This window comes from Carassius auratus, chromosome 5, assembly GCF_003368295.1.
Source record: "Carassius auratus strain Wakin chromosome 5, ASM336829v1, whole genome shotgun sequence".
In the NCBI taxonomy this organism is placed as follows: Eukaryota; Metazoa; Chordata; class Actinopteri; order Cypriniformes; family Cyprinidae; genus Carassius; species Carassius auratus.
The window spans coordinates 5,206,925-5,232,536 of NC_039247.1; the positions used below are offsets into that span (position 1 = coordinate 5,206,925).

Sequence of the window (25,612 nt, forward strand, 5' to 3'; positions counted from 1 at the left end):
ACTATTATCACTAGTGGTAGTAGTAGAAGCATGTTCAAGCATGTTAATGATGTGATAATTATTGATGCATCGTTACAAATATTTAAGTGGAAGAAATATCATAGTGTATGAAAATAAATATTGTTTTACATATAAAACAATAATAATATAATTTCAATAATAATAATACTGATGTTGTTGCTATTATTATTAGTTACTATTATTATTATTATCATATGTGATAGTTTGTTACATATACTGTATGGGAGTATAAGAAACAAAAATACAAATGAAATATATGCATTTTTATTTTGCATTCAATATTTAATTAAAACAAATACAAAAGTTCTCTGTCTGTACATAATAAATGTGACCAACAAAAGTTAATTTACATTTTTAAACCACCTACCTGCAGCTCACCTAAAGAATTCTGCGGTGTGAATAATTACATTTTAAAATCACCAATATTTTATGTTGTCCCCAAATATTAAGTCATAACAACTGCACACACAAGTATGACAAAACTGTTGTTTACAATGTTGTAGATGAGGTCTAACATGTCACACTGCGGGAGACTGGAGGTGCTTCATGTTCAAAGCAACCATCCAAAAATACCAAAACATGAGCGATAAACTCATTTAAGAACATAATGCTACAACTTCAACATAGTTTCCAACACAAAGAAAAATACAAAATTGATAAGTGTTGTTTTCAAGGCTATTTATGTTTCATTATATTAGTAACCATAAGAAATTCAAGACTTTTATTGTATTTTGATCAAGAGGAATTTATTCAAATGTAAAAATAAATTTAGAAATTAAATGCAACTACATCTATACAGTAATCTCAGTTATATGTGTGCGTTTAGGACCCACCTGGATCCAGGGGGTTGTGTAATAAGAGAATTGTCAGTAAAGGTCACAGAAGAGCTCACAGGGAAATTTTGCATTAGCTCTGGGTTTAAACATGGGTTTACCATGCCACACTCTGTCCTCCATGTTGTTTCTATGTTCTCAAAAGTTAAAATGTTCTCAAAGTATCAAAACTGGATATGCATCTAGACATATCGAGATCAGACATTTTGTGAAATATTTCTACAATTTAAAAATGTCTTCTATTGCAACATTAAATATTTAATATTAATATTAAATTACATTTATTTAATGTAAAGTATAAAAGTATGCACACATATTTACATTTACATTTAGTCATTTTGCAGATGCTATTATACAAAGTGACGTACAATTGGGAGATACAAAACTGATTCTCCTTAAAGAGGCAAACAGACAGTTTTTTTTAAAAAGCTTTGTTAATAAATTTGAACCTTAAATTTTTATATTGAAAAGTTAGCACTGTTGGTATGTCTGATTCAATAGTATCTATTGTATATCACTAAATATAATGCATGATGTTGCAATATTTGGTTGATTGTCTTACGTTTGGTTGTGTTAACGAAAGGAAGGAAAGAAAGAAAGAAAACTGTGATACTAAATATCTACCTCCCCATCCATCTTTAACATCCACTCTCAAGTGGGTACGGTAGCCTCCCCACGCACTGAGAGTTTTCCAAAAATGCCACTGGAGCATTTTCCACACACTGACCCAGTCCAGAGTTCTGCTCACAACAGAAATGGGATTACTATTCATACCACATGCATGAATGTGCACACTCATATAAACTTATACATGCACTAACAATGTTACTGTCTCTAACCTGTGGGATGGTGAAGTGTTAGTCATCTTTGGTGAATATTGGGTCCCCCTGGCGGTAGATAATGGGAGGTACAGGAGCTGTCATCTGCAGAGCTTGCAATGATGGAATGGGCTTTGGAGAGCTGCAAAAATACGTGCAATTTTAGAAAAATCACTAAATATTTCACTACTGGTTAAAGGTTCAGGGTCACTAAGTAGGCTACTTTTATGCAATAAGGGTGAATTAAATCAATCAACATTAAAGACACTTATAGGTTTCTATTTCAAATGGATTGTGTTTTCATCAGAGAATCCTAATGAATTACAAGAAATGTTTCTTGAGTACTAAATCAGCATAAAGCAGTATTAAGGATCTTGTGACACTGAAGACTGGATGCTGATAATGATGCTGAAAATTTAACTTTGCATCAGAAATTTTTTAATGGAAAATAGAACATTGTTATTTTCATTTATAATAACATTTCACAATATTAATTCATTTTGATCAAATAAATACAGCCTTGGTGAGCAGGGACTTCCTTCTTACCAACCACAAACTTCTGAACAGTTTAGAGTACTGTAAGTCTAATAATACGTGAAGTTAGACATAATCAAAACTGAAACTTTATAGAGGACAGAACCACTTCCTCTCCTTACACTGTCCCGCCATTGTAGAAGAGTCCCAGAAAGGGGTTGTTGTTCGAGAGTAGAGGTGACACAGAGGAAGGAGAACCAATCAGGGTCTTTTTCAGAGGAATGAGCTGAGCAATGATACTCTGGAACAGGACTGAAACTTCCACCGAAAGGTCCAGGAGTCACAAACAGCCCCAGAACTTCTTGAGTACAGTCCTGAAAAGAGAAAATTTACACTAATAAATAACCTTAACCTTGCATCCCCTTTGTTAATGTTTCCCGCTCAGACAAGCTTCACAAACATCCCATAGAAATGAATCAGAGATTCCCATGAATAACATTATTTTTCTGTAAAATGTGCATGTAAAATGGTAAAAACAAATTGGATATTATTCTGATGGGGACTGGAATGAATTGAGACATTGCAAGTAGGCCTGAAACGATAATAAAACGTATAATAAAAAAATTGTCTACAAATATTGGCAAACCCGAGGCTTCTGAGCTGCGTTTGGATGAATATGTAGGCTTTCCTCTCAATAACAAAATAAAAACATAACAAACTGACAGCTATGGGAAAGCAGCAGTTTTAAGCGTATCTGATTACAGCGATGTGGATGTTTGCATGAGCTCTGTAGCTCAGTAGTTCAGTAAAGTCCAGGCACGTCACGTTTATTTATATAGCTATCGTACTTCATGCAACAGATAGTCTTGAATCCAGCAGCTGTACAGTATTAAACATGAAAAACAAGAGTTGTGTTGCTTTCAGATTAAATTACAACTTGATTTTCTGTTATAAAGCAACTCTCCCGCGTGGAGATAGCAAATAATAAAATCTTTTCATTAGTGGGGAAAAAATATTTCATTAAAGTCATAGTTTGGTTTGCAGATATCAAAGGTCTGATCTAGGTCAGGACTGTGAGAGATTATATCAGAGATTGTTAATAAAAATAAAACGTCTTATCATTTAGCCTTTATTTGGTTCTTATCCATAAAGATTTTAGGCAGAGCGCTGTCATTCAGCTACTTTTTCATATAGCTAATTAAATGATGAATAAGAGAGTTTCTCTGCCATCTCATTTTGTGTGCCAAATATATTTATTTGTATAAATTAATCGTATAAATGTAATTACATAACATGACTTACAAAGGCTGAAGTGATTAATTTAGTGGATAAAACACATGCCTTTGGTGTGAGAGACCCGGGTTCGAATCCACTGTGAGACACCCTAAGCAAGACACTTAACCCCTAGTTGCTCCAGAGGCATGCGACCTCTGACATATGTAGCAATTGTAAGTCACTTTGGATGAAAGCGTCAGATAAATGTAATATCTCAATACTTTAACTAATTTCAAAAGCTAAATAATCGATAAATGTCTTCTGATTAGTCAGCAATCAATCAAATCAATCATTCTAATCATTGTTAGATTAATGGATTATAAAAATAATCGATTGTTGCAGCCCTAATTGCAAGTAATTTTTTTCTGTTACACTTTACTTAAGTAGGACTGACGATTAGCTTATTTGTTAACTGACCACTGGGGCTTAGCAAAGACTGAACATCAGAATGCCAATGAAAAGTATTGATATATTTCAAACAGCTGTTCAGCTGTGTATGCTTTAATTATTACCTAGTCATGACTGCACCGTATGTCACACTCGCCTGGGGAAACATCACACGTGCAGCGGCTGAGAGGCGCAAAAACTTGGCTGGGAATGACAAACACACGTGCACACACACACACACCCACACACACATTATTATATATTGTCTAAAAGCATTAAGGTATTTAATTTATAAATGACTACACTATGAAATAGTATAGTGCTATACTATCGCTATAAATGCTATACATTACGGTATCAAAGCGAATTACATTGCATTCAAGGAATATTCATGACCAGTTCATGCATTCTCTGGAAACTGAACCCATGACCTTGCACTGGCTAAAGCAATACTCTTGTGATGTTCCTCATTTCGAAGTAACTTCTGCTAAATGAATAAATGTAAATGTGAAGGTTTGAGGGAAAGGAATAAATACTCATTAACTACTGTATTTCATGGTACATTTCATTTTACATTTATGCATTTAACATACGCTTTTATCCAAAGCGACTTACAGTGCATTCAGGCTATAAATTTTTTTATCAGTATGTGTGCTCCCTGAATTGAAGCCATGACCTTCCGCGCTGCTAGCACATTGCTCTACCACAGAGCCATAGGAATTCAGTAGCATATAAAGAGACATTAACCGGACGGGGGTTTGTTGGGGACAATCTTGCCATAAATCTGGGTCTGTATAATGAGTGAGGCTTTGGGAGTTTCCTCCACACATGCAGACACCAAGAGAGTCTCCGGAGACAGTGGTTTCAAGCAGCAGTCAGGGACAGATGCTTCATTCTCACACAGCTGCAGACGGCGATTAAGACACTGTCACACCAGGATGCCACTTTGATTTATTGGTATTCAAAAGAGAGAATATAATGGCATTCAGTGCAACATTCCAGTAAGGCAAGTGTATTGCCTGGTTTCCTTTATTCAGCAAGGATGCATTAAATTGATCAAAAGTGACAGTAAAGACATTTATAATGTTGCAAAAGAATTATATTTCAAATAAATGCTGTTCTTTTGAGCATTCAGACAGACAGTAATCAAAAGTAAACAGTACCATATGTGCTATTTCTGGTCAGATGGGACTTTCTGGTAAGCGGCTGCAGTAAGGGAGTGTCTTCTTAGAACACATACAGCCGTTTAAATGTTTGGTGTCAGGACAGAAATTAAGTGTGAAATTAATTTGGGGCTTAATTCATTTTTAGGTCTAGATGTGGCATTCCTGAGGACTTGGACTGTGTTTTGGAAGGCCTCAGGAAAAACAAAACACCACCGCACAACATTTAGTGTGATGAGAAACACTCCAAGTGGTAAAATTCTACAGTTGAGCCACTCCTTCTGGTCAGGATTCTACTGTAGGCGATTCCCCTTATAATCACAATTCAAAACGCCTCTATTCTAGTGGTATGTCACTGCAGGTTGTCTAACTTGAATGTCAGGGATATTCCCATCATGTTACTGAAGAAGTTAACCGGATGAATTATGATGAAATCTAGTTTTCGTAAACAATAGATGTTAACATACAGGTTTTTAAAAAAAAATAGGGATCCATTCCATACTATGAGCTGATGCAAAATTACAATATTACAATTTTGCTAAATGTAAAAAGTATTATGAAAAATATTATTATCCTGTCTTGTGGATGTTATAATAAAACTGTCTCATTAAATATCTTGCTTGACAAGATATTAAATGAATTCATACTACTGGTCTGTTTAAGTGTATCGTGTAAGAACTGTGGAAAATGTACAATACATTTTACACCACAGTTAAAAAAAGGACTGAAATGTTGAAGCTGAGAAGATTTTTTAAATGTTTTAAAAAGAAGCCTCTTCTGCTGACCAAAGCTGCATTTATTTGATCAAAAACACAGTAATATTGTAAAATACCATTACAATTTAATATAACCATTTAAAAATGTTATAAATGTATAACCATAAAAATCCTTCATATGCTGATTTTCTGCTCATGTTTTATAATTATCAACTGTGTAAACTGTGCAACTTTTTTTCAGGACACTTTGATAAATGGATAATTCAAAAGAACAGAATTTGATTAAAACAGAAACCATATATAACATTATAATTGTCTTTACTATCCGTTTTGATCAACTTAATGCATCTTTGACCTTACTGACCCTACATTTTGGAAAATAATGTATGTTCTTAGAAGACACTTTCTTTCCACAGCAGCTTACAAGAAAGTGTCATATCACATCAGTGGAAATCCCCAGTAAAAAGGACCTGTGGTACTGATTTAAGCAATCTAAAGCAACTCTTTTGCAAACTCGAGTAAAAAAAAATACAAACACCTGTGCTGAGGTGAAATAGAAAGGAAAGTAGTTTCTCATTTTACTAAGTTAACCCATAAAAGACAAAGCACCCTGCAAGTGCTTTAGAGCTCATATAAGTCTATGTACAGAGCAATATCCTGATAAGGCAAAGCAGTAGGGGAATTTCAGTCATGCACAAAAATGTGATGCATAGGTGATCACACCCTGCTTTATTACACACAGGTTGTATGGAATAAAGGTTATTAACACAGATTTTATTTTCCTGTCATTTCAACCGGGGCTTTACAGAGTAACTGTTTATTGTGTAGATGCTTGTTTACAGCTTGTTTACTTCTTTCCATGTTGCTCACATTTTAATGTTGCTGATTCGAAATAACTTCTAATAAGAATGAAGACAGAGATTTACACAAACCTACCATTACTGCTGCATAAGTAATTCATATGAAAGATTCCACTGTGCATACAGCGTGATGACGGGATGATGCTACCTGAAGAAGTCCACAATGTCAAGTCCAAACATTCCAACATTCACATATTACACTTTTATACAGTTTCGAAAAGTGTCTGCTAACTTAAAAACTGTAAATCTACATAATTACACAGTGCTAAACTAATGCAAAGCATGGGCAAAAGCTCTGAACTGGAATAATTATGATTAATGAGAAAAAGACAAAGAGTCTCCAAAGAATTACACACAATAAATTATTTCTGAACATGACACCAAAACAGCACTTCTGAGTATGTAAACACAACTTGACGTCTAGGAAGGCAGCACACTAGATAGCAGTTTAAATGCAGTTATTATAGCATCGAGATGTTTTTAGAAATAATCTACCTGTTGCATTTGACGATGAAACAGCACTGAGGCTGAAGGAAACACCAGACACGTTTCCAACAAGAAAGGATGATATTCTCTGACCTGATGCCAGAATAAACGCAGGCTGAAACACTGAAATAATCATACATTCATATAACTATCCCATACTGACTGCAGATGTACATTATTGTTGCCTCTAGACCATGAGTGTTTATAAAAATACTTATTAAGTTATTAATACATGCTAAATTCAGATCATTAATGTATATGTGCTTGTACAGCCAAGCTGAGTTTCTCCATGTCAACAAGATGCTTGCTAGCAGTTATCCAGATTTTGTTTTGTGATGCTCACGGACTGTTTTCTCGCTCAAATCTCACTTACCAACATTACAGATAATTCCGTCATTTAAGAGCATAATAATTATGCATATAAACTAAAAAACGATGTGAGAGGACGATAACCGTGTGATAATGTGTGGCGTCCTCTTTTTGGTGCTGGCACTAAACTGAATTGATCAGCTCATTAGTGCCACTCTGTGTGACCTCGCAGCTGTGGCTTTGAGGAAATAAAATCAGACAGAATCTCTAAAGGAGAAGCAAAACCTTAATGCAGACACTAAATCATGTCTTCATGGGCTTCCAAAAGCCAAAATTTGTAATTTAGGTTAGGTTTAATGATTGGAATTCACTTTAAGGATCCAAAAAAAGTTCACTTTTAAAGGCTCACATTCATGACCTTCTGACCTAGATGCAGAAAAAATGAAAGATTATTCACAAAAAGACTAATTAAATAATACTTTTTTAACCATTATAAATCATCGAAGTTGTTTTTAGGGTTTGGGAGAGATGCCTGTTTAGCTTGATGAATGTGTGTTTATGTGTATAAAGTCAGGACTTTGAAGAATGCAATCCCACCAACATTTATGTTTTTTTTTCATCAGATTTATTCACATAAAAAAACACCACCACCACAAAGATTATATCAGAATAGAATACACACACACACACACACAAAAGGAATAATATGTTCACACAACAGCAAATATGGGAAGATCAAACAACAATGAAAATACTGAAAGAGGAAGAACCTAAATGTATTACAGAAACTGTTAGAAGTGAGTTATGTCAGCTGCCATTTAATGCATATATTTATGTGTATGTGTTCACTCAATTCTTCAGGCCATGACAGCGTTTCTCCTGAAATAAAAGAACACAGAGAAAACCGTTAGTTAAAGCCTGCTTATAAAGAGATGTTACACTTTTACTTGACTTGAGTTCAACTGATATAATTCTTCTTTTATTTAAATACATAATTATTTTTAAAATACAGTTTTCTGCACATGCTTCATGTATAATGCAACATGCAGCACGGTCTGACTCAGTCCTCAGTGTTGGTGGTCTGTTTAAGCTTGCCATAGGAGGATGTTTTGGCTTGTGGTTTTACACATTAATAGTTTGTGGTTTTGCATGAGTAAGACCTTAACATCCAAATTGTGATTTACTATATATAAACACTGTCATGAGTCAGATGAAAACCAGAAAAGAGAAAGTGACCTGCAGCACGGCTCCTGCAATAACAGTGATGTACTTGTTGTGCAACCAGCCTTATGTCATCACATAAAAATCATGACTGAGGAAACAAAACTACGGTGAATTACATACATTAAATTTGTTTTCTTTGCACTTCTTGAACCTAGTGTCCAGAAATTTAATTGTCTCTTTAACCCATGGCTCCTTCTCTGCAGTTGGGGCACAAAGTTTCAGTCCTTTCCTGGTGGTGAATCTGAAAGAGAGTAGATTTTTGCACATTATTTGACAAAAAAGTAGACAATCCTAGCATTGTATGTTAAGCACAATGACATTTCCCATTAAATGCGCCCTTTCACATCTGCTTTGTTTAAAAATGTGCTCATAAATGGTTTCATTCACTCCAAGGCTCCCACACATGTCTCAGTCCAATCGTTTCATTTGAATAATATACTTACACAACAGCATCTCGGGAGCAGCCGTCAACTCTCAGCTGCTTCCGGTAAGAGAGGAGGACTTGTCTAGGGATGGTTTTATGACTAACCGTCAGGCAACAGTCCAATGCTAAGTCAGCTTGAGCCTCTGAGAGAGATTGAGACAAAAGAGAAATTAAAAAATGATGAGAGACAAGAGAAGGAAGTACAAGAAAACAAGTGTTTAGCACCACCTGTGTCTGTCCCTAGAGACGTCTCAGTTTGTTAGAAAAACACAGTCAAGTGTAAATCAAGTGTCAATATTTATATTTAATTGTATATCATTAGTTGTTATATTAAATGACATTAATTTGCTTAAAAAATATGATGTATAAATATATTTATAATATTTGCATTTTAACATTCTGAAAAATGGATGGGATTTTCTTTTCTCTGATTACTAACCATGACCTTCTGTCATATAAGTGAAATAACTGAACAAATAAATGAACAAATAAATCCCATCCTCCATGGATTCATGAAGCAGATAAAGATGAAGATGAAGGAAGAAAACATGACTTACCTGCCGGACTGCTGCAGAGAATGAATGCCAATGCAACGAGGATCAGACTCATGGCAGAGATAAGGGCTGAGGCCATGGCAACTGGAGATGAAATGGTGGAACAAGTGTCGCGTTTGTCCTGCTGAAGCAGCTGGAAGATATCTGTCACTTCTCTAGCCCTGTCCTCTCACTGCTTCATCACTACCCTGCTTTATAGGACAATCTTAAGTTTCATTTTTACACAAGTAAAAGTCCCTCCCCTGTCCTGTAAAAAAACAAACAAAGTCAAAGGCTGCAAAGGCTGAAAGAGAGGTTGTGGCCTGGACAAAAGGAGGGACACATTTACAGCACAAAGTATTCTTTGTATCTGTTCCTTGCTCTTTTTCTCTTCTCCGCTTAAACCCAAATAGAAACTCTCACATACTTTCGCAATCAAAGGCCACCAGACTGGCAGATGTTTCGCTATGAATGAAGAAGCAGTTCAGATAAACCTGACAAACTGTTAGACCGATTTCATGATTCTTGTCAATACATAGCTGGGAATTCAACTGTGTGTGTGTGTGTGATTGGAAAGCAAACAGTAAATTATGTTGGGTTTTAATATAGAAGCAGAAGTTCTGTCTGATGTCTTTAATGATAGACTGGCTTATTGGGTTTGATATATTGTTTGATTGCATGCTTAAATGTGTAGCTCTTAGGGAATGAAGAGCAAATCTAAAAGTATTATTGTTTTAAAGACGCCTTTCTATTCAGCACTGCCATTGTGAATTTGAAGAAGTCAGGAAATTCCCATGCAATTTCAGGTTGCAAACACCTTTTGCACATGTGCCGCTTGTCAATGACCATCATCACCTTATCTCAAGCATTTGACATCACAAGCATCTGAGGGCAAGGTTTAAAAAAGGTTAAAAAAGGTTTTATTTCAAATAAATGCTGTTCCTTTAAGCTTTCTATTCATCAAAGAAAACTCTTAAAAAATATTAAGCAGCACAACTGTTTTCAATATTAATAATTAATGTGTTTTAAGCATTATAGAATGATTTCTGAAGGATCATGACACACTGATGACTGGAGTAATGATACTGAAACTGTAGCTTTGCATCACAGGAATAAATTACATTTTAAAATATATATTCATATAGACAACAGTTATTTCAAATACTAATCATGTTACACAAAATTAATGTTCGTACTAAATTTTATTGACCAAATAAATGCAACCTTGATGAGCATAAGAGATGTCTTTTTATCCATGCATCCATGTGTGCTTTATAATCTTAAGTTTAGATTAAATAATTTCAGTGCACGGGAGATTTAACAAAGCAAATTTATTCACATTCTTAAAAAATTACAGTCACACAAAGTATGCTAAAAATACAGTCACAGCTCACAGGATAATTCATGCAAATGTGAGACTCATAATTGCTACAGTAAAACAGTACAGTCAAATATATACACATAGCATATCTGCTTTTACCATTTACAAAGTTCGGCCATCATGCATTCCCTATATCTGCATGATTCACAAATTACTTTGTAAATGTCTTTTAAAAATCACTGTGACAGTTACTGATTAAGTGTAGTCATTTCCAGTGTAGTTCAGTGTTGCTCAGTGCAGAGTGTCATCATGTACGCCTCCCATCTGTCAAGCAGGAAAACAAAACTAGATTCAGTTTTTGTTATCATTAGCCAGAAAAAGGTTTCAAGGAAGCAGAACTGCACAACTTCTGCTTATTGTCTGATTTGGCCTTGAAGATGTCTATGAGATGAGAAATGAGAGCAGAACTAAAAGCTTGAAGTGGGGAAGTTTTTTTTTAATATATATATACCTGTGTTCCTACTGAGGAGTGTTTTTCTTCTTGTCTAAGTGTGTGATGATCTTGGAAATCCAGGAGTTTTTCTCTGGTGGAGAGCACAGCTTCTTGTCTTTTTTTGTAATGAATCTATAGGGATAGAAAGATGCATTAATTTAATCCTATTTCAGAATCAATGAAGTCAAAATTATTTTATTATGGCGGTTGCCATAAAGAACCTTTCAGTGAACAGTTCTTAAAAATAATACTTTTTTTAAATAGGAAGAGCATTTTACTAATCTAAAGGTCCTTTTAACAGTATAAAGAACCGTTTATATTTTATGGATGTTAGAGGTTTTTCATGGAACCATGGATACTTGGATACTTACACAGTAGCTGGAATGGGACAGCCACTCTCTGTGGTTTGGTGAAAGTAGGATGCAACAATCTGTATTGGAATGCGAGTGTCCTTGGTAGTCAGACAGCAGTCCACAGCTGTGTCTGAAAAAGCTAAGAGTGAAAGGACAGCATAAGCAACACTTCTCACAGGAAACTCCTCTACTATCCACATTTGACCCCATGCAAGAACAAAACTTGGCTTGTTCCTGGGCATTTATTGACTTACGGGAACTTGCTCCCACATTATAACTGAATCTTTGAGAAAAGCAAGCCAGCAAAGAGAAAGCAGAGCATTTCTCTTTCTTTCTTTAATCAATCTGAGCTGCAGCCAATTCTCAACAGAGGAAAAGTTTCAGTTTGAAATTCTGCAGGATTCTTCTGAGAAGCTGCAAGATGTATGCCATGAGTTTTTTCTTACCTTCTATGTTGCCCCAGAGGACTGCAGTAAGGACCAGGAGAGTAACTGCTGTGGTCTGCATTCTTGTCTTTGTGTTTGATCGCTGCAAGCTCATCAGACAATTGTGCACAGGTGTGACATGCAGGTATCAGGAGCAGGTATTTATACACAAAAAATGAGCAAGCTTTCACTTTCACACCAAGACTTACCGTACTTGCTCCACCCCTATCTTGTAAATGCATCAGTTTCAAAACTATTTATCATTCCCACATTCTTTACTGGCTTTTCTCCCCGCTTATTCCCGTATAATTGTCCGCAGGGCTGCATGACCTGATCATCAATTTATCGCAGCTCATAAACGACCGGACACACAAATTCTGCTGAACTCTCAGAGAAATATTTACGTCTTTCTTAAATTGCATAACGGTTTGGTGCACACAACTTTCGTTTTTCTCTAAAGAAACTATAAAAATTATTTTATATGATTTCTGCTACTAGATTACTAGTTTTTTTTTTCAGTTTAACAATTTGAGCGAACTGATTTTTTTTTCCAATATCTTAGTTTTTGCATATTCCTATATAGACATAATTATCTGTATATTTAGCTAGTCATAATTTGATCTATAATGATTCATATACCAAAACATTCTGCTTATTTTTAAATCACATTTTATATTTTTTAATCCCAGATTTTCAATGGGCTCAACATTTTTAAACCCATTTGACTGATGGACAAAATTAATTTCCCTGAATTTGTCTAAAATCTCTTTAGCGGGGACAGAAATAATTTGCATAATCTATTCTAGACCTTTCCAAACTTTCCTTTTCAACACAAGTCATTACCTTAAAAATGAATAGTTTGAATGACTTTTGGTATCAGAAAGCTTGGCACAGATTCAAGGGTGTGTGCTTTTCCGTGAAGCACATAACAACACAAAGAGCATAACTATTGTAAAGATATTATTATTTGGATGATTTTCAGAAGCACAGCCCTCCAACCAATTATGCACAACTCAGTTTCTTTTTTTAAAAAGCATAACTTGGCACGATGTTATCCTTTCCCGCTCTAATTTACCGTCGCTTTCCAAAAACAACAGTCTATTCGTGCCAATAGTCTATTCATGTCAATCATATTCATGTTAGAAAGAACCAAAAAAGTGCTAGAGATTTTATAGTAAACATAAAGAAATAGAATAAAATAAAAATAAAAACACATCTGCATCAAAAGATTTTCAATTCCTTATACTTCTATATAATCTTTTAATGGATTTATTCATAGGTTAAGGGATCAATTAAGAATTAAGCAAAACACACTATCTCTGTTTAACAAACTATCAAAGACATGCATCACAATAAAACACAAAGTTGCATGGTGAAGAGGCAGAGCGGTGTCTTTGAAGATCTGAATGCACCTACCACAATAGTCAAATAATGCTTTGGAACATAAAAGAATACTGCAGAATAGCTGGCTTATCACAATTGAAAATTTGTTGTCTAAAAAAAAAACGATCGGATGTTATTTTTCAACAAGAAAATGCTCCTGCCAATGCTGCAAAGATAACCAAGGCATGGCTTCAAAACAAGTCCATCAGGCTTGTGTTTTGGCCTGGTCAGCGTCCAGATTTGAACCAAATAAGAATATTTGGTCTCACATAAACTCCAACTAACTGGGAGATATTTTTTTTAACTCCTATCTGTTTGAAGCCATCAATACTGAATGGAATTACATTGACCTATCTAACTTAAAATATGCACCATTACAGGCTAAATATTAATAAAATTTTGACTTGGTCCAAATTTTACATTTTTACATTTTTTCTTTTTTTGCAGAGGAATTTACTTCATATAACTATACTACAATCACTTATTTGCATCTCTATTTTTCTTTGCTCTTATAAATAATAGGTATTGCAAACCATGCATCTTACAGGTAAACTGTAATTTGCACTGGAAGGTTACAGTTTTTGCCCTAATGGTATCATATCTTAATGTAAAGCACATGCATGAGAAAACAGTTAAAAGGCCTCATTCATGAAACACAATAGAGCAAATATTGGCGCATTGTACTCATAGGTGGAGTTTCACTTTAATGCTTGGGGTGCACTGGCAGACAAGCCACAAACACTTTTTTATATGTTCTACATTTAATATATTTATATAACATTTATTCAACATTAAAAATACATAAAAAAATTAAAAGCATACCCATCACAGAAAAGCTGCCTCTTTTTCCAAATAGTGTAGATGACCAGGTACGCCTGTAGGTAATTATCTTTTTTCTTTTTTCTTTTTATGGGGGACCAATTTATCAGTGATAGCAGAATGAATGTGTCACATGTTTCAAACTCAACAAAATGGTAAAATACATATATCAAGAGCATGCTCACAGATGAATGATGCTGTGGCGGGGTGAAGAAGGACACAACTCGAGGATGAAGGTAAGTTCCCCGAATGGTGGATTTTATTAAGGGTTGGGTGGTGAAATGGCGTCGATGTGAGGCGGTTTGGTCCTCGGCTTCCTCGTAGTTGGTGCGCTGGTGCAGTGTGGGTCTGTGCACAAGGCACTGTACCCCAAACTGCTCCCCAGGTGCTGCAGCATAAATGGCTGCCCACTGCTCCATGTGTGTGTACTTTGGATGGGTTAAATGCAGAGCACGAATTCTGGGTATGGGTCACCATACTTGGCTGTATGTCATTTCACTAAAATAGTTCAGTTTTACATGTAATGGAAAAGTGATTATATTACGTTTTGTTTTTTTTAGAAAGTTAATTTGGATAATTGCTCTGAGCATATTTTGTTTGTTAAATGTAATTGTTTTTTTTGTTTTTTTTATGTAAGGACCAAGCCAAGCAGCCAGCAGCAGATTCTCATGAAATAGTGAGCAGCAGACAGCCCACCCTGATGCTTGGGGATTTCAACCATGCAGACTTAAAGAGTGTATTCCCGAAAATACACCAACACATAAACTTTCAAACATGGGGAAACAACACTCTGGACTTTGTTTACACCACACAGAGATAAGCTTACAAGGCCCTTCCCCTCCACCACCTTGGTGCCTCAGACCACATTGCTGTCATGCTGATGCCTGCATACAGACCACTTGTTAAAGTCGCCAAATCAAACAAACAAAATACAATTTTGGCCGGAAGGGTAGGCAGAGGCACTTCGAGACTGTTTTGACACCACTGACTGGAATGTTTAAGCAGGCTGCCACATACAGTAACACTACAGACCTCCAAGAGTACTCAGAGACCGTCACTGCCTACATCAACAAGTGTACTGATGATGCAACAGTCACAAAGACCGTCACTTTCTGGGCCAACCAGAAGCCGTGGTTGACAAGGGAGGTCTCCTGAAGATGCGGAACGCTGCATTTAGAGCTGGAGATGAGGCTGTTGTCCCAACATGCTTCAAAGCTTCCACCATCATTCCAGTCCCGAAGAAGCCGTCCATCCAGCTTCAGTGACTACCATCCAGTTGCACTTACTCCTATTCTCATGAAATGCTTTGAACGGCTAGTCATGCATCATATCAAGTCTGCCCCCCACCTCCCTTCCAGTTTGCATATCGTTCCAACCGCTCGACAGATGACACCATCGCCATTGCCGTCCACTCAGCACACATGCAGCATCATCACACTGAACACTGAGGACCCCCAAGGATGTGTGCTGCTGAGTCCCATCCTCTTCAATCTGCTGACACACAACTGCACACCGTCACACAACTCCAACCTCTTCATTAATTATGTGGATGACAGGAAGCTGGAGAACTGTAGTGGGTCTCATTAGCAACGGAGATGAGAAAAACTACAAGAGCAAGGTGAGCCACCTGGCTGGGTCGGTGCAGTGACAACAGTTTCTCTCTGAATATAGAGAAGATGAAGGAAATTGTTGTTGACTTCAGTAGAGTGCACTTTAACCAGATTGCTAGTGTGACTATGAGTAGCACAAAGTTCCTGGGTGTGCACATCACAGAGGACCTCTCCTGAACTGACAATACAGCAGCACTGGCCAAGAAAGCACAGCAGCGTCTCTGCTTCCTCTGCAAACTGAGAAGAGCCAGAGCCCTGGCCCCCACCATGTGCACCTTCTATGGAGCCACCATCAAGAGCATCCTGATGAACTGAGTGGCACCTGCAATGTGCACAGTTCCAGGTCAGGACCAGCAGACTGAAGGACAGCTTCATTCATCAGGCTGTCAGGAAGCTCCTACATCCCCAGGTCCTTCCACTACCTCCACCCACTAACAAACTGTGACCTGCTCAAGTCACTTTGTGCAGCATTGGTCTGCTCACCACCTCATTCAACTCCCTCTTCCGTAAATTTATTTAAAGAACAGCAGACAGTGTCAGAAGCGTCTTGCTTCAAAAGGACTGGACTGCTGCTGAGTTGTCCAAAGTTATGTTCTCTGATGAAAGTAAATTTTGAATTTCCTTTGGAAATCAGGGTCCCAGAGTCTGGAGGAAGAGAGGAGAGGCACACAATCCACGTTGCTTGAGGTCCAGTGTAAAGTTTCCACAGTCAGTGATTGTTTGTGGTGCCATGTCATCTGCTGGTGTTGGTCCACTGTGTTTTCTGAGGTCCAAGGTCAACGCAGCTGTATCCTAGGAAGTTTTAGAGCACTTCATGCTTCCTGCTGCTGAGCAACGTTATGGTGATGCAGATTTCATTTTCCAGTAGTACTTGGCACCTGCGCACAGTGCCAAAGCTTCCAGTACCTGGTTTAAGGACCATGGTATTCCTGTTCTTAATTGGCCAGCAAACTCGCCTGACCTTAACCCCATAGAAAATCTGTGGGGTACTGGAAAGAAGAAGATGCGATATGCCAGACACAACAATGCAAAGTGTGAAAGTGAAAGTGAAGTGACATTCAGCCAAGTATGGTGACCCATACTCAGAATTTTTGCTCTGCATTTAACCCATCCGAAATGCACACACACAGAGCAGTGAACACACACACACACACTGTGAGCACACACCCGGAGCAGTGGGCAGCCATTTATGCTGCGGCGCCCGGGGAGCAGTTGGGGGTTCGATGCCTTGCTCAAGGGCACCTAAGTCGTGGTATTGAAGGTGGAGAGAGAACTGTACATGCACTACCCCCACCCACAATTCCGTCCGGCCCGAGATTAGAACTCACAACCCTTCGATTGGGAGTCCAACCCTCTAACCATTAGGCCACGACTTCCCCAATGTGCAGAGCAGATGAACGAGCAGAGCAAGGAACGACGAGGATGGGATTCGAACCCACGCGTGCAGAGCACAATGGATTAGCAGTCCATCGCCTTAACCACTCGGCCACCTCGTCACAAAGAAAAGCTGCAGAAAAGCTGAAGGCCACTATCAGAGCAACCTGGGCTCTCATAACACCTGAGAAGTGCCACAGACTGCTTAAGACTTGCTGCAACACAATTTGTGTCTGATATGAGGAATTATTTATTAGCCTATTTTTTTATCCATGCAGCAAATGCTTTAAAAACAGCTTTAAATATTACTTTATTGCTTTCCAGATGCTTTTAAAGTACTTTTCACTTTAAATTTTATTGGTAGCTTGAATGTAAAACATTGTCATGAATTCATTGTATTCCAATTAGTAAAATAACCAATAAATTAATTGTTGTAGGCTGACCCGATGTCATGAAAGTGCATATAGCTTGATCTTCTGCTTATATTTGGCATAATATTAATAAGCAGAATTTGACTTTTGCATGCAAAAGACTGATAAATTCATAATTAATGGCATGGCTGGCTCAGTCAACAAAACATTGGACATACAGGCCTCTAGTAACTGCGAAATGTTTTTGGGGCAAATCTCCTCATGGTACAGCTGTATACCCGCAACTGTAGATGCCACTATATTTCTTTTACTATCTCTTCTCTTCTGATATTTTTCAGTCAAATCGTTCTCTATGTGCAGTAAAGAAAGATCTGAGAATCTGTCTTGTGCCACTGAAGATCAGAGCCAGATTTTCCTTATTACTGATAAACTATATGATGTAGCCGAACCAGTGGGCTGCGTGTGTGCAAACTACAGTAGTCTGAAAAAGTTTGGATATTTTTCTTTCGTTGTCTACTTGATCTTTAAGTTTTTCAAGAGTAATCAATGATGCGATCACACATTTCACAAGATCAAGAGCAGGTAATACTTTTGTTAAGTAAAAAATTCTTAAGGCATTAACCCAAAAATGGACAAATGTATGTGCAGTTTTATCTGCAGAACAATTAATTTAAAAGTACATTCATTGGGGGAAAATACCCTTGGTTTCTCAGTTGCACAATGTCGGAGGAAGTGGCAAACCTTCCAGTAATCTCAGAGTAATAAAGCCAACAATGACCACTTACAAACCACAAAGGTTCAATAGAAAACCCCTATATTGATTTTGTTGAGAAAGCCTTGAACTTCAGGCATGAAATGTTTATTTTAAATTATTTTAAAACAAAGGAAATGAGAGAGGGTGTTGAGTGAAACAAATTTAGTGGGCAAAATATATAAAAATATATTTTTTTAACTAGTTTAAGTGTTCCAGGGAGCCCCAACATTGTTTTGAGAAAGTTATATAACACAACTAGTTTTTTTTTTTTAAACACTGCTGTTTCTGCTGATTGTTTGTGAATTTTACCAGCAATTTCTGAGTGAGTTTTTTAATGTGCTGATGACACATACAGAGTTTAAAAGCGACAGGTCAATACGTTCATAAAATATAAAACAAATTGACAAATTTTTTTATATTTTTTCACTCAGTATGCTGCTCTAAATCTAACTAGACAAGTCTCCAGACCACTAGGTGGCACTGAGGCAGAACTCTGCAAGTAACGTCAGGTCAAGTTTATCATAACACACACCAAGTTTGGTCTGAATACAACAAAACATTGGAAAGACATAACCTCCGATTTGGCAAGCTTTTTGTCAAATTTGTTTGTGCGGTGTTCGAGAACTGATGGGTCTATCAAAAAGCTTTTGATAACTTTTTACCAGCATGGTCTGAAGATGATCTGAGCCAATTTGACGAAAGAGTCAAATGAGTCCATTCAACTCTGCATTAGCCTAGGAATCAGAGGGAAAAGGATTTTTCTTCTAGACCTTATGGTTCAAAAGTTATTAGCATAAACATGACTGCAAATTTGGACAAGTGGTGGCGCTAGAGAGTTTGAATTAAAGACACCAAATTTGTTGTGGTTAATGTTGAGACTGTCCTCTATCAGTGTGCCAAATTTCATAACTTTCCCAGAAGCGGTTCAATGGGGAGCCATAGACTTCCAGAGCGGAAGAACAACAACAAGAAGAAGAAGCTCTAACCTACTTTGCTACAATGGTGCTCTGAAGCTCATCTTTAAGATTTTAAGCTGTATAAGAAATAATTGACCTAGTTACAAGTCCAAAACTGCATGAAGCAGGTCATGCAATAAAGGGAAAATACAGCTATTGTTATCAATATTTAGGTTAGATCATATGCATCAATTATGTATTTTGACAGTTTTTTTCTATGCAATTGCATACTTGTGTTTATGCCTGTTATCAGAGTCATTCACGTCAAAGTCTTTTACTAAAGTGCCTCACCTTGAAATGTAAAGCATTAGTTTGACATAATAATCATGGATTAATGTATTAAGTAAAGCCAGTGAAGATTTTTGAAAGCTAAATACAGCAAAAGTGGGAACAAGACAGTTAGTGCTTCCCATCTGTAACGTCCCATCTTTACCTGAAATTGCTGGAGGGGAAGCAAGTCTGAACAAGTTGTTTCAGTCATGTGGTTTACAGGAAACCACGGGAGCATGCAAGTCCACTTTATATCTGGAAGCATGGCGATGTAGTATGGGCTCCTGTGACGAGAAAAGATTAAACAAATAAACAAACTGACAAAACCCCAAATGCATAAACAATTTCAAAAGCACACAAACAGCCCACACAATGCTTTTGGGAAATGCTCACCAGGTGTGGAGACCAATAAACCATCTAAGGCTGGTTTGAGTTGTTGTTTGATTGGGACAGTACAGTGACGGTAACCTTGTAAAAAAAGAAATGCACTTTAGTATGAAAAGAATGTACTTTAAAAAAAAAATACTTAAGTGCAAACTCAATGTAATGTTTCCATACATCTAACTGGATGCTATTTAAAATTAAAAGAAAATGTTTTATAGTTTACATTTAATGCAATTACTTAAGACTTTTTTTACATAGTTAAATAGGACTTAACATAGAAATCCATTGCGCTCATGTTTCATTCAAGAGGTCCACAGGCGTTATGGCAAGCGCATTCATTTTAGTTATTCTATCTGGAGATAATAGACCAGTTGATTTCTTTCCAAAGTATACGATGTGCTTGTTAGCAATCATGTTCCCTCTGAGCAGAAACCCTCTGAGACCCATTTCAGATTCATTATTAAGGAGTTTTAACTTCAAACCGGCACTTCTGACAAAAATAAAAGTCCATAACCCAACAGTTCCTCCAGTGAAAAAGGCCCCTATTGTTCTCTTATATTTAACTTAAAAATGCTTAATGATGGATTACTCTTAAATTACATAAATATCTGCATCAAATATCCACTTAACAGTAAGCATTATTCCTTACTCTGGAGTGACATCGTGTGGTTATTATAACTAGTACGGAAACAGAAATCCGGAAGACTCACTTACTTTTTGCCAAGGACGTTTATTGCATGCTATGGGCACACCTACATTCCGAAGTTTACTGAAACCGTTATATTTAGTCGTTAATTTAGGTTAATACATTTTCGAGATACGTAACGTTAAAAAATAAAGGCTAATTAAATTATGTTTTGATTAATCAAGGGAGAATCAATTCCATTCACAGTGGCATTTTTGTTTCGTTTTGTAATGGAAAGTACCCAAGGGCTCTGACCTGAGATCATTGTACGCGCTCCCGTTTCGCCTGTTGCGTCGGTTGCGCGCGAATATTAAATCTGATCCCAGATCATCCGAAGTTTTAAGAACGCGGACGAGCTCATATGTGCGCCGCGCGGTGCATTCTGGTAGTAGTTGAAAGATTCAAGATGGCGGCGAGCAGGAGACTACACAAGGTAGACGTCCAAACCGTATACTTTTTATATCGCAAAAAGAAAAACCACACACGACGACGCGATGAGGGTTTAAACATAAAGTTTAGCTCCTAGAAAAGGCGATTTGATCGTTCGCTAGTGCTATATAGGCGTTGGTTCGAGCAGTTCTCACTCTCTCGATGACTCGGCTAGCTTCGCGTTTCCAAACATGAAGGAGATAAAGCGCCGGTGGAGGCCGCGGGACGCTTGAACAGGGTTTTTGGGTCCAGATCGGAGAGATACATGGTCAAAGGACACGTTACAGTAGGCTGCAGTGTTTTATATTTCGTTGACACAGAGTAAATGACAGAAATCTACTTTAACGTACAGGAGTATAATACGACGAGTTCCGTCACAGCGGATTCGGTTGATTCAAACAAATCGGAATACAAAAACTATAAATTAATCGACTGTTACAATAACTAATCGATGTTTTTAAGCGAATAATGTTGTTTCATCCCCGCTGCAATGACGTTAGCTATGACCCCAACGAACCAAACCAGCCGCATCTATGAAATATACGCATTTATTTTTACATTTTAAGCTTTAAATAAAACAAATAAGTAGAGTACTACTTAAACGGTTTCGTTAGTTTCAGGTGATTAGCTGTAGTTACGCCCTTGATAAAAAATAATAATAAAACGAAACCGTAAGTATGTCTTCAACAAGCTTTCGTTTTTCTAAACTTCCGTCTTGTCGAAGTCTCTTCATTCACAACTCATGAATAACCTGGGTTTAGACACCTAACGTTAGATGTGTCTGACCAATGCTTTTTGTAGCTTAGCTTCTCTGAACTGTCGTATATTTTAGGTTTTAGGGTGTTTATGTACAGTTAGTGGACATATTGTATGTCACAGTGTTCATTTTAAGGAGTTTACTTCCTTGTTTGATAAGAATGGCTGTAAATGTCAGACAGCTCTCAGTGGAGATTGAAGGAAATGGGTTATTCTTACAGGGCACTAAAACACCCCTTTACTATACTACAGTGAACATGTAGTTGCTGATGTTTGATTTGACTTATTGCAATAAGTAGTCAACAAATTTGATTATAAAATTATTATATTAACTTTTAATTTTTTTAATCTGATTAATAAAATGAATAATTGACAGAATAATCAAATTAGTTGCATAGTTCCTATGTAAGACTAAATATTATTCGTAAACCGCACATGTTAGGGCAATTATTGAATATGAAGCTGCTTACACTTCAGATATTTAAGGTGTGGTTTGTTGTTGTTGTTAATGCACGCACGCTTGTACTTCAGGTCAGTTATTTACAGTAAGCTGCTGAGCAGGGGATCATTTCTCCAACTCCTTAGGTCAAGACCTGGCTCACATTACATTTGGGAATGATGTCTTGTCCATGATAAACATACATAGGAGGTCTTGGCCTATGATGTTAACTGTTACTTGTTTGTGCTTTGTTTGTTGCCTAATTAATGGCCATTGTGAGATTAGGAGAGACTGTCTTAGCATAATATCTCTATATCTCAACGTTTCTATTTGATTAGCAGAAGTTGCGAACCCAGTAATAGTGTCTAATGCATCCTTGTTTCTAACCCTTTTTATCAGGAGCTTGAAGAAATCCGCAAATCTGGGATGAAAAACTTCCGTAACATTCAAGTTGATGAATCAAACATATTGACATGGCAAGGCCTCATTGTTCCAGTAGGTGTTTAGTAAATGCTCATACATCTTTTTATGAATTGTTTACATGTGATTTGCATATGTGTAAAGTATAATGACAAGAAATGGTATGTTTTAACAGCTTTAGGATATCTTTTTTTTTCTACATTTTAAAATTAATTAGCAATTTTGCAAATATAGAGAACAGGTGATTTTTTCCATAGTTGTTTTAAAACATTGCTGTCGAATAAAGTGCAACATTTACTTTCAGTCGACAGCTTTCATTCAAGCACTTTGTAGTAAACAATTTGGGCACCTCTGTACATTGCTTGAATTTTAATTTTGAGCTGATTTCTTGTGGACTTTAAAGCTAGACTGCATTTAGACCTACACTATATCAATGCATCAGCTTTATGTGTTCTTATACCTCATGCATTCAGACTTCTGTCCTGATTTCATCATTTATTTATTTTTGTAATCATGTACATTATAGACTGAGCTGGGCTCACCTCATTTACCTTATTCTCCCACAGGACAACCCTCCATACGATAAAGGGGCGTTCAGGATCGAGATCATTTTCCCTGCAGAATACCCTTTCAAACCACCCAAGATCACGTTCAAAACGAAGATCTACCACCCCAACATTGACGAGAAGGGACAGGTCTGCCTGCCTGTCATTAGTGCAGAGAACTGGAAACCAGCCACCAAAACTGACCAAGGTGAGATGCGCTGCAGTTGTTGCAGTATGCCTGAAACTGCCACATGAGTCAGCCTGCTAAAGCTCGGTTGATCCTGGTGGAGAAACACACCATGAAATCACGAACAAATGCTTTGTGAGGATGTTTGTATTTATTGTGCATCTATTTATATAGTAGGCAACATCTTAAATTTTTTTTATTCAGGTTTATTTTGATTAATCTTTTTTTTTCTGTTTGTTTTTTGTTTTATAAAGATGATGGTCATTTACTTCTTACTAATAAAAACTACAATAGTATCTAATTGATACTAAATATGATATGATACTAAAGATTATTCATAAATATGAAGGCGAGGGTTATTATATTTTACTAAAATTGTAAAAACACTTTTTTACAGTGTGTAAAAACACAATTTTTATTACTTAAAATAAAACAAATGTTAACTGAAATAAAACATAATATTTTCACTCCGCTAGTTGCCAGTGCAACATTTCTCTTAATGTACTAAAATAACTGAAATAAAGATTTATTTAAAATTAAAGTAAATTAATGAAAACAAAAATGTAAAAAGAATATGTAATAAAACCACTAAATTGACAAAAAGACAACACACAATAACTAAAACTTTAAAATTAAAATAGGGGGATAAACTAATAATCCATATTATATTATAGTTCTCTATATAGTTCTCTCACTAAACTATAGAGTTTAAATCTTAAAAGAGTTTTAGAACTATAAGAAAAAAAAATTAATCAACTGTTTTAAGAACAGTATATGTGTGTGTATATATAAAATAGTTAATAAATACTTTTTTTGTTGTTGTTGTAACCAATGTTAATGTGCATTCTTTTCCCTTTCTTCTCACAGTAATTCAGTCGCTCATTGCCCTGGTGAATGACCCACAGCCAGAACACCCTCTGAGGGCCGACCTAGCAGAAGAATACTCAAAAGACCGTAAAAAATTCTTTAAGAATGCAGAAGAGTTTACAAAGAAACACGGCGAAAAGCGGCCAGTGGACTAACAATACAAGACAAGTGTGTAGCCCCAGACCCCTCCTACTCCTCTGATCCTCTTCCCCTCGCTCTACTACCTTCCTCCCGACTCCCAAACCATATCCTCTATCCCTCCCTCCTGCCCGCTTTCCCTCCTTCTCCTCTCCTTTCCACGTGTCACTCTAGTCGAGCTGGAGAAGTACAGCGCAGCTGCAGCCTCCGTCTTGAAGCAGGACGCCGCGAGGACATCCGATCTGAGTTTCTGGTGTTAGCTTGAGGCCCTTACTAACTTGTTTATTTTTCTTTCTCAAGTTTGAAAGCATCAAAATTTGGTTAGAGGCTAACTTAAGAAAAAAGAAGTTGGAAAAATTGTACAGGGCGTTTCATTGACGAATGCTGTTTAACCCTTTTGTAATGAGAAAATGAATCATTGCATTATTACACAAAACTTTCAGAAATTACTTTTGGAAGTGACAGTTCATTTAAAACAAAGATGGATTGTTATTTATCATGTATATTATGTTGTTGTTGTTGTTGTTCCCTCTTCTTACATTTGTGCTCTTTGATTTCTACAAAACAAAAAGGAGATATTAAGGAGAAATTGAGGTTACAGAGCTGGAGGATTTCGACGACAGTGACAGATTATTTCATATAACCTTTTTATTTTAACTGCACTTGTTGGGTTGCACGGGATGTCTAAAGGACAGGCTACTTTCAGCCCTTTACCAAGCCTCGAATTGGCAAAAACCACTGTAAAGTCAGTAACAAAGGTGGCTTAGGAGCAGATATTTGTATAAAATATATTTGTTTCACAAATGAAAATGGGAAGAATGAAAACAATGCTCTTTGTGTGAGTGAACGTAAATTCCATGATGGCTAATTTTAAACATCTCTTTTAACATGTTTCATAGGAAATTCTTGTATATTGTTGATTATTTGGGTTTCATCATGGAAACCGCCCCTAGATTTACAGAGATGTATGCTACTGAGAATTATTATTCCCATTTTCTCCCGACACAGAATAAACGCAGTAGTTGACCGTGAGTTTTCTAGAACATTCTCTACAGTTTCTTTATGAAGTATATCATTTTAAACTTTCAAAATGCATCTTAAGTGGTATTT

The 25,612-nt window shown here is 36.7% G+C and overlaps 4 protein-coding genes and 1 non-coding gene across 5 annotated transcripts; 1 reads left to right on the forward strand and 4 right to left on the reverse strand.

The window, feature by feature from the left end:
• Window positions 1–1,338: 1,338 nt before the first annotated feature.
• LOC113071969 (tectonic-2-like) lies at window positions 1,339–21,119 on the reverse strand. Its single transcript, XM_026245200.1, has 6 exons — window positions 20,977–21,119; window positions 20,046–20,120; window positions 19,816–19,936; window positions 2,329–2,520; window positions 1,694–1,814; window positions 1,339–1,594 (listed from the first exon to the last, which is right to left on the reverse strand). The coding sequence occupies exons 3-5, from the start codon at window positions 19,915–19,917 to the stop codon at window positions 1,716–1,718; spliced, it is 393 nt and encodes a 130-aa protein (XP_026100985.1). The 5' UTR covers window positions 19,918–19,936; window positions 20,046–20,120; window positions 20,977–21,119; the 3' UTR covers window positions 1,339–1,594; window positions 1,694–1,715.
• Window positions 7,938–9,733, reverse strand: LOC113071937 (C-C motif chemokine 19). Its single transcript, XM_026245197.1, has 4 exons — window positions 9,548–9,733; window positions 9,010–9,133; window positions 8,687–8,807; window positions 7,938–8,221 (listed from the first exon to the last, which is right to left on the reverse strand). The coding sequence occupies exons 1-4, from the start codon at window positions 9,621–9,623 to the stop codon at window positions 8,192–8,194; spliced, it is 351 nt and encodes a 116-aa protein (XP_026100982.1). The 5' UTR covers window positions 9,624–9,733; the 3' UTR covers window positions 7,938–8,191.
• LOC113071953 (C-C motif chemokine 3) lies at window positions 10,840–12,284 on the reverse strand. The gene is made up of 4 exons (XM_026245198.1): window positions 12,137–12,284; window positions 11,709–11,829; window positions 11,356–11,469; window positions 10,840–11,168 (listed from the first exon to the last, which is right to left on the reverse strand). The coding sequence occupies exons 1-3, from the start codon at window positions 12,228–12,230 to the stop codon at window positions 11,364–11,366; spliced, it is 321 nt and encodes a 106-aa protein (XP_026100983.1). The 5' UTR covers window positions 12,231–12,284; the 3' UTR covers window positions 10,840–11,168; window positions 11,356–11,363.
• Window positions 17,342–17,423, reverse strand: trnas-gcu (transfer RNA serine (anticodon GCU)). The gene has a single exon. It is a non-coding gene; the product is annotated as a tRNA-Ser (tRNA).
• LOC113071921 (ubiquitin-conjugating enzyme E2 L3-like) lies at window positions 21,017–25,534 on the forward strand. Its single transcript, XM_026245196.1, has 4 exons — window positions 21,017–21,154; window positions 22,745–22,840; window positions 23,332–23,518; window positions 24,365–25,534. Exons 1-4 carry the CDS (start codon window positions 21,083–21,085, stop codon window positions 24,517–24,519), a joined length of 510 nt encoding a protein of 169 aa, XP_026100981.1. The 5' UTR covers window positions 21,017–21,082; the 3' UTR covers window positions 24,520–25,534.
• Window positions 25,535–25,612: the final 78 nt, after the last annotated feature.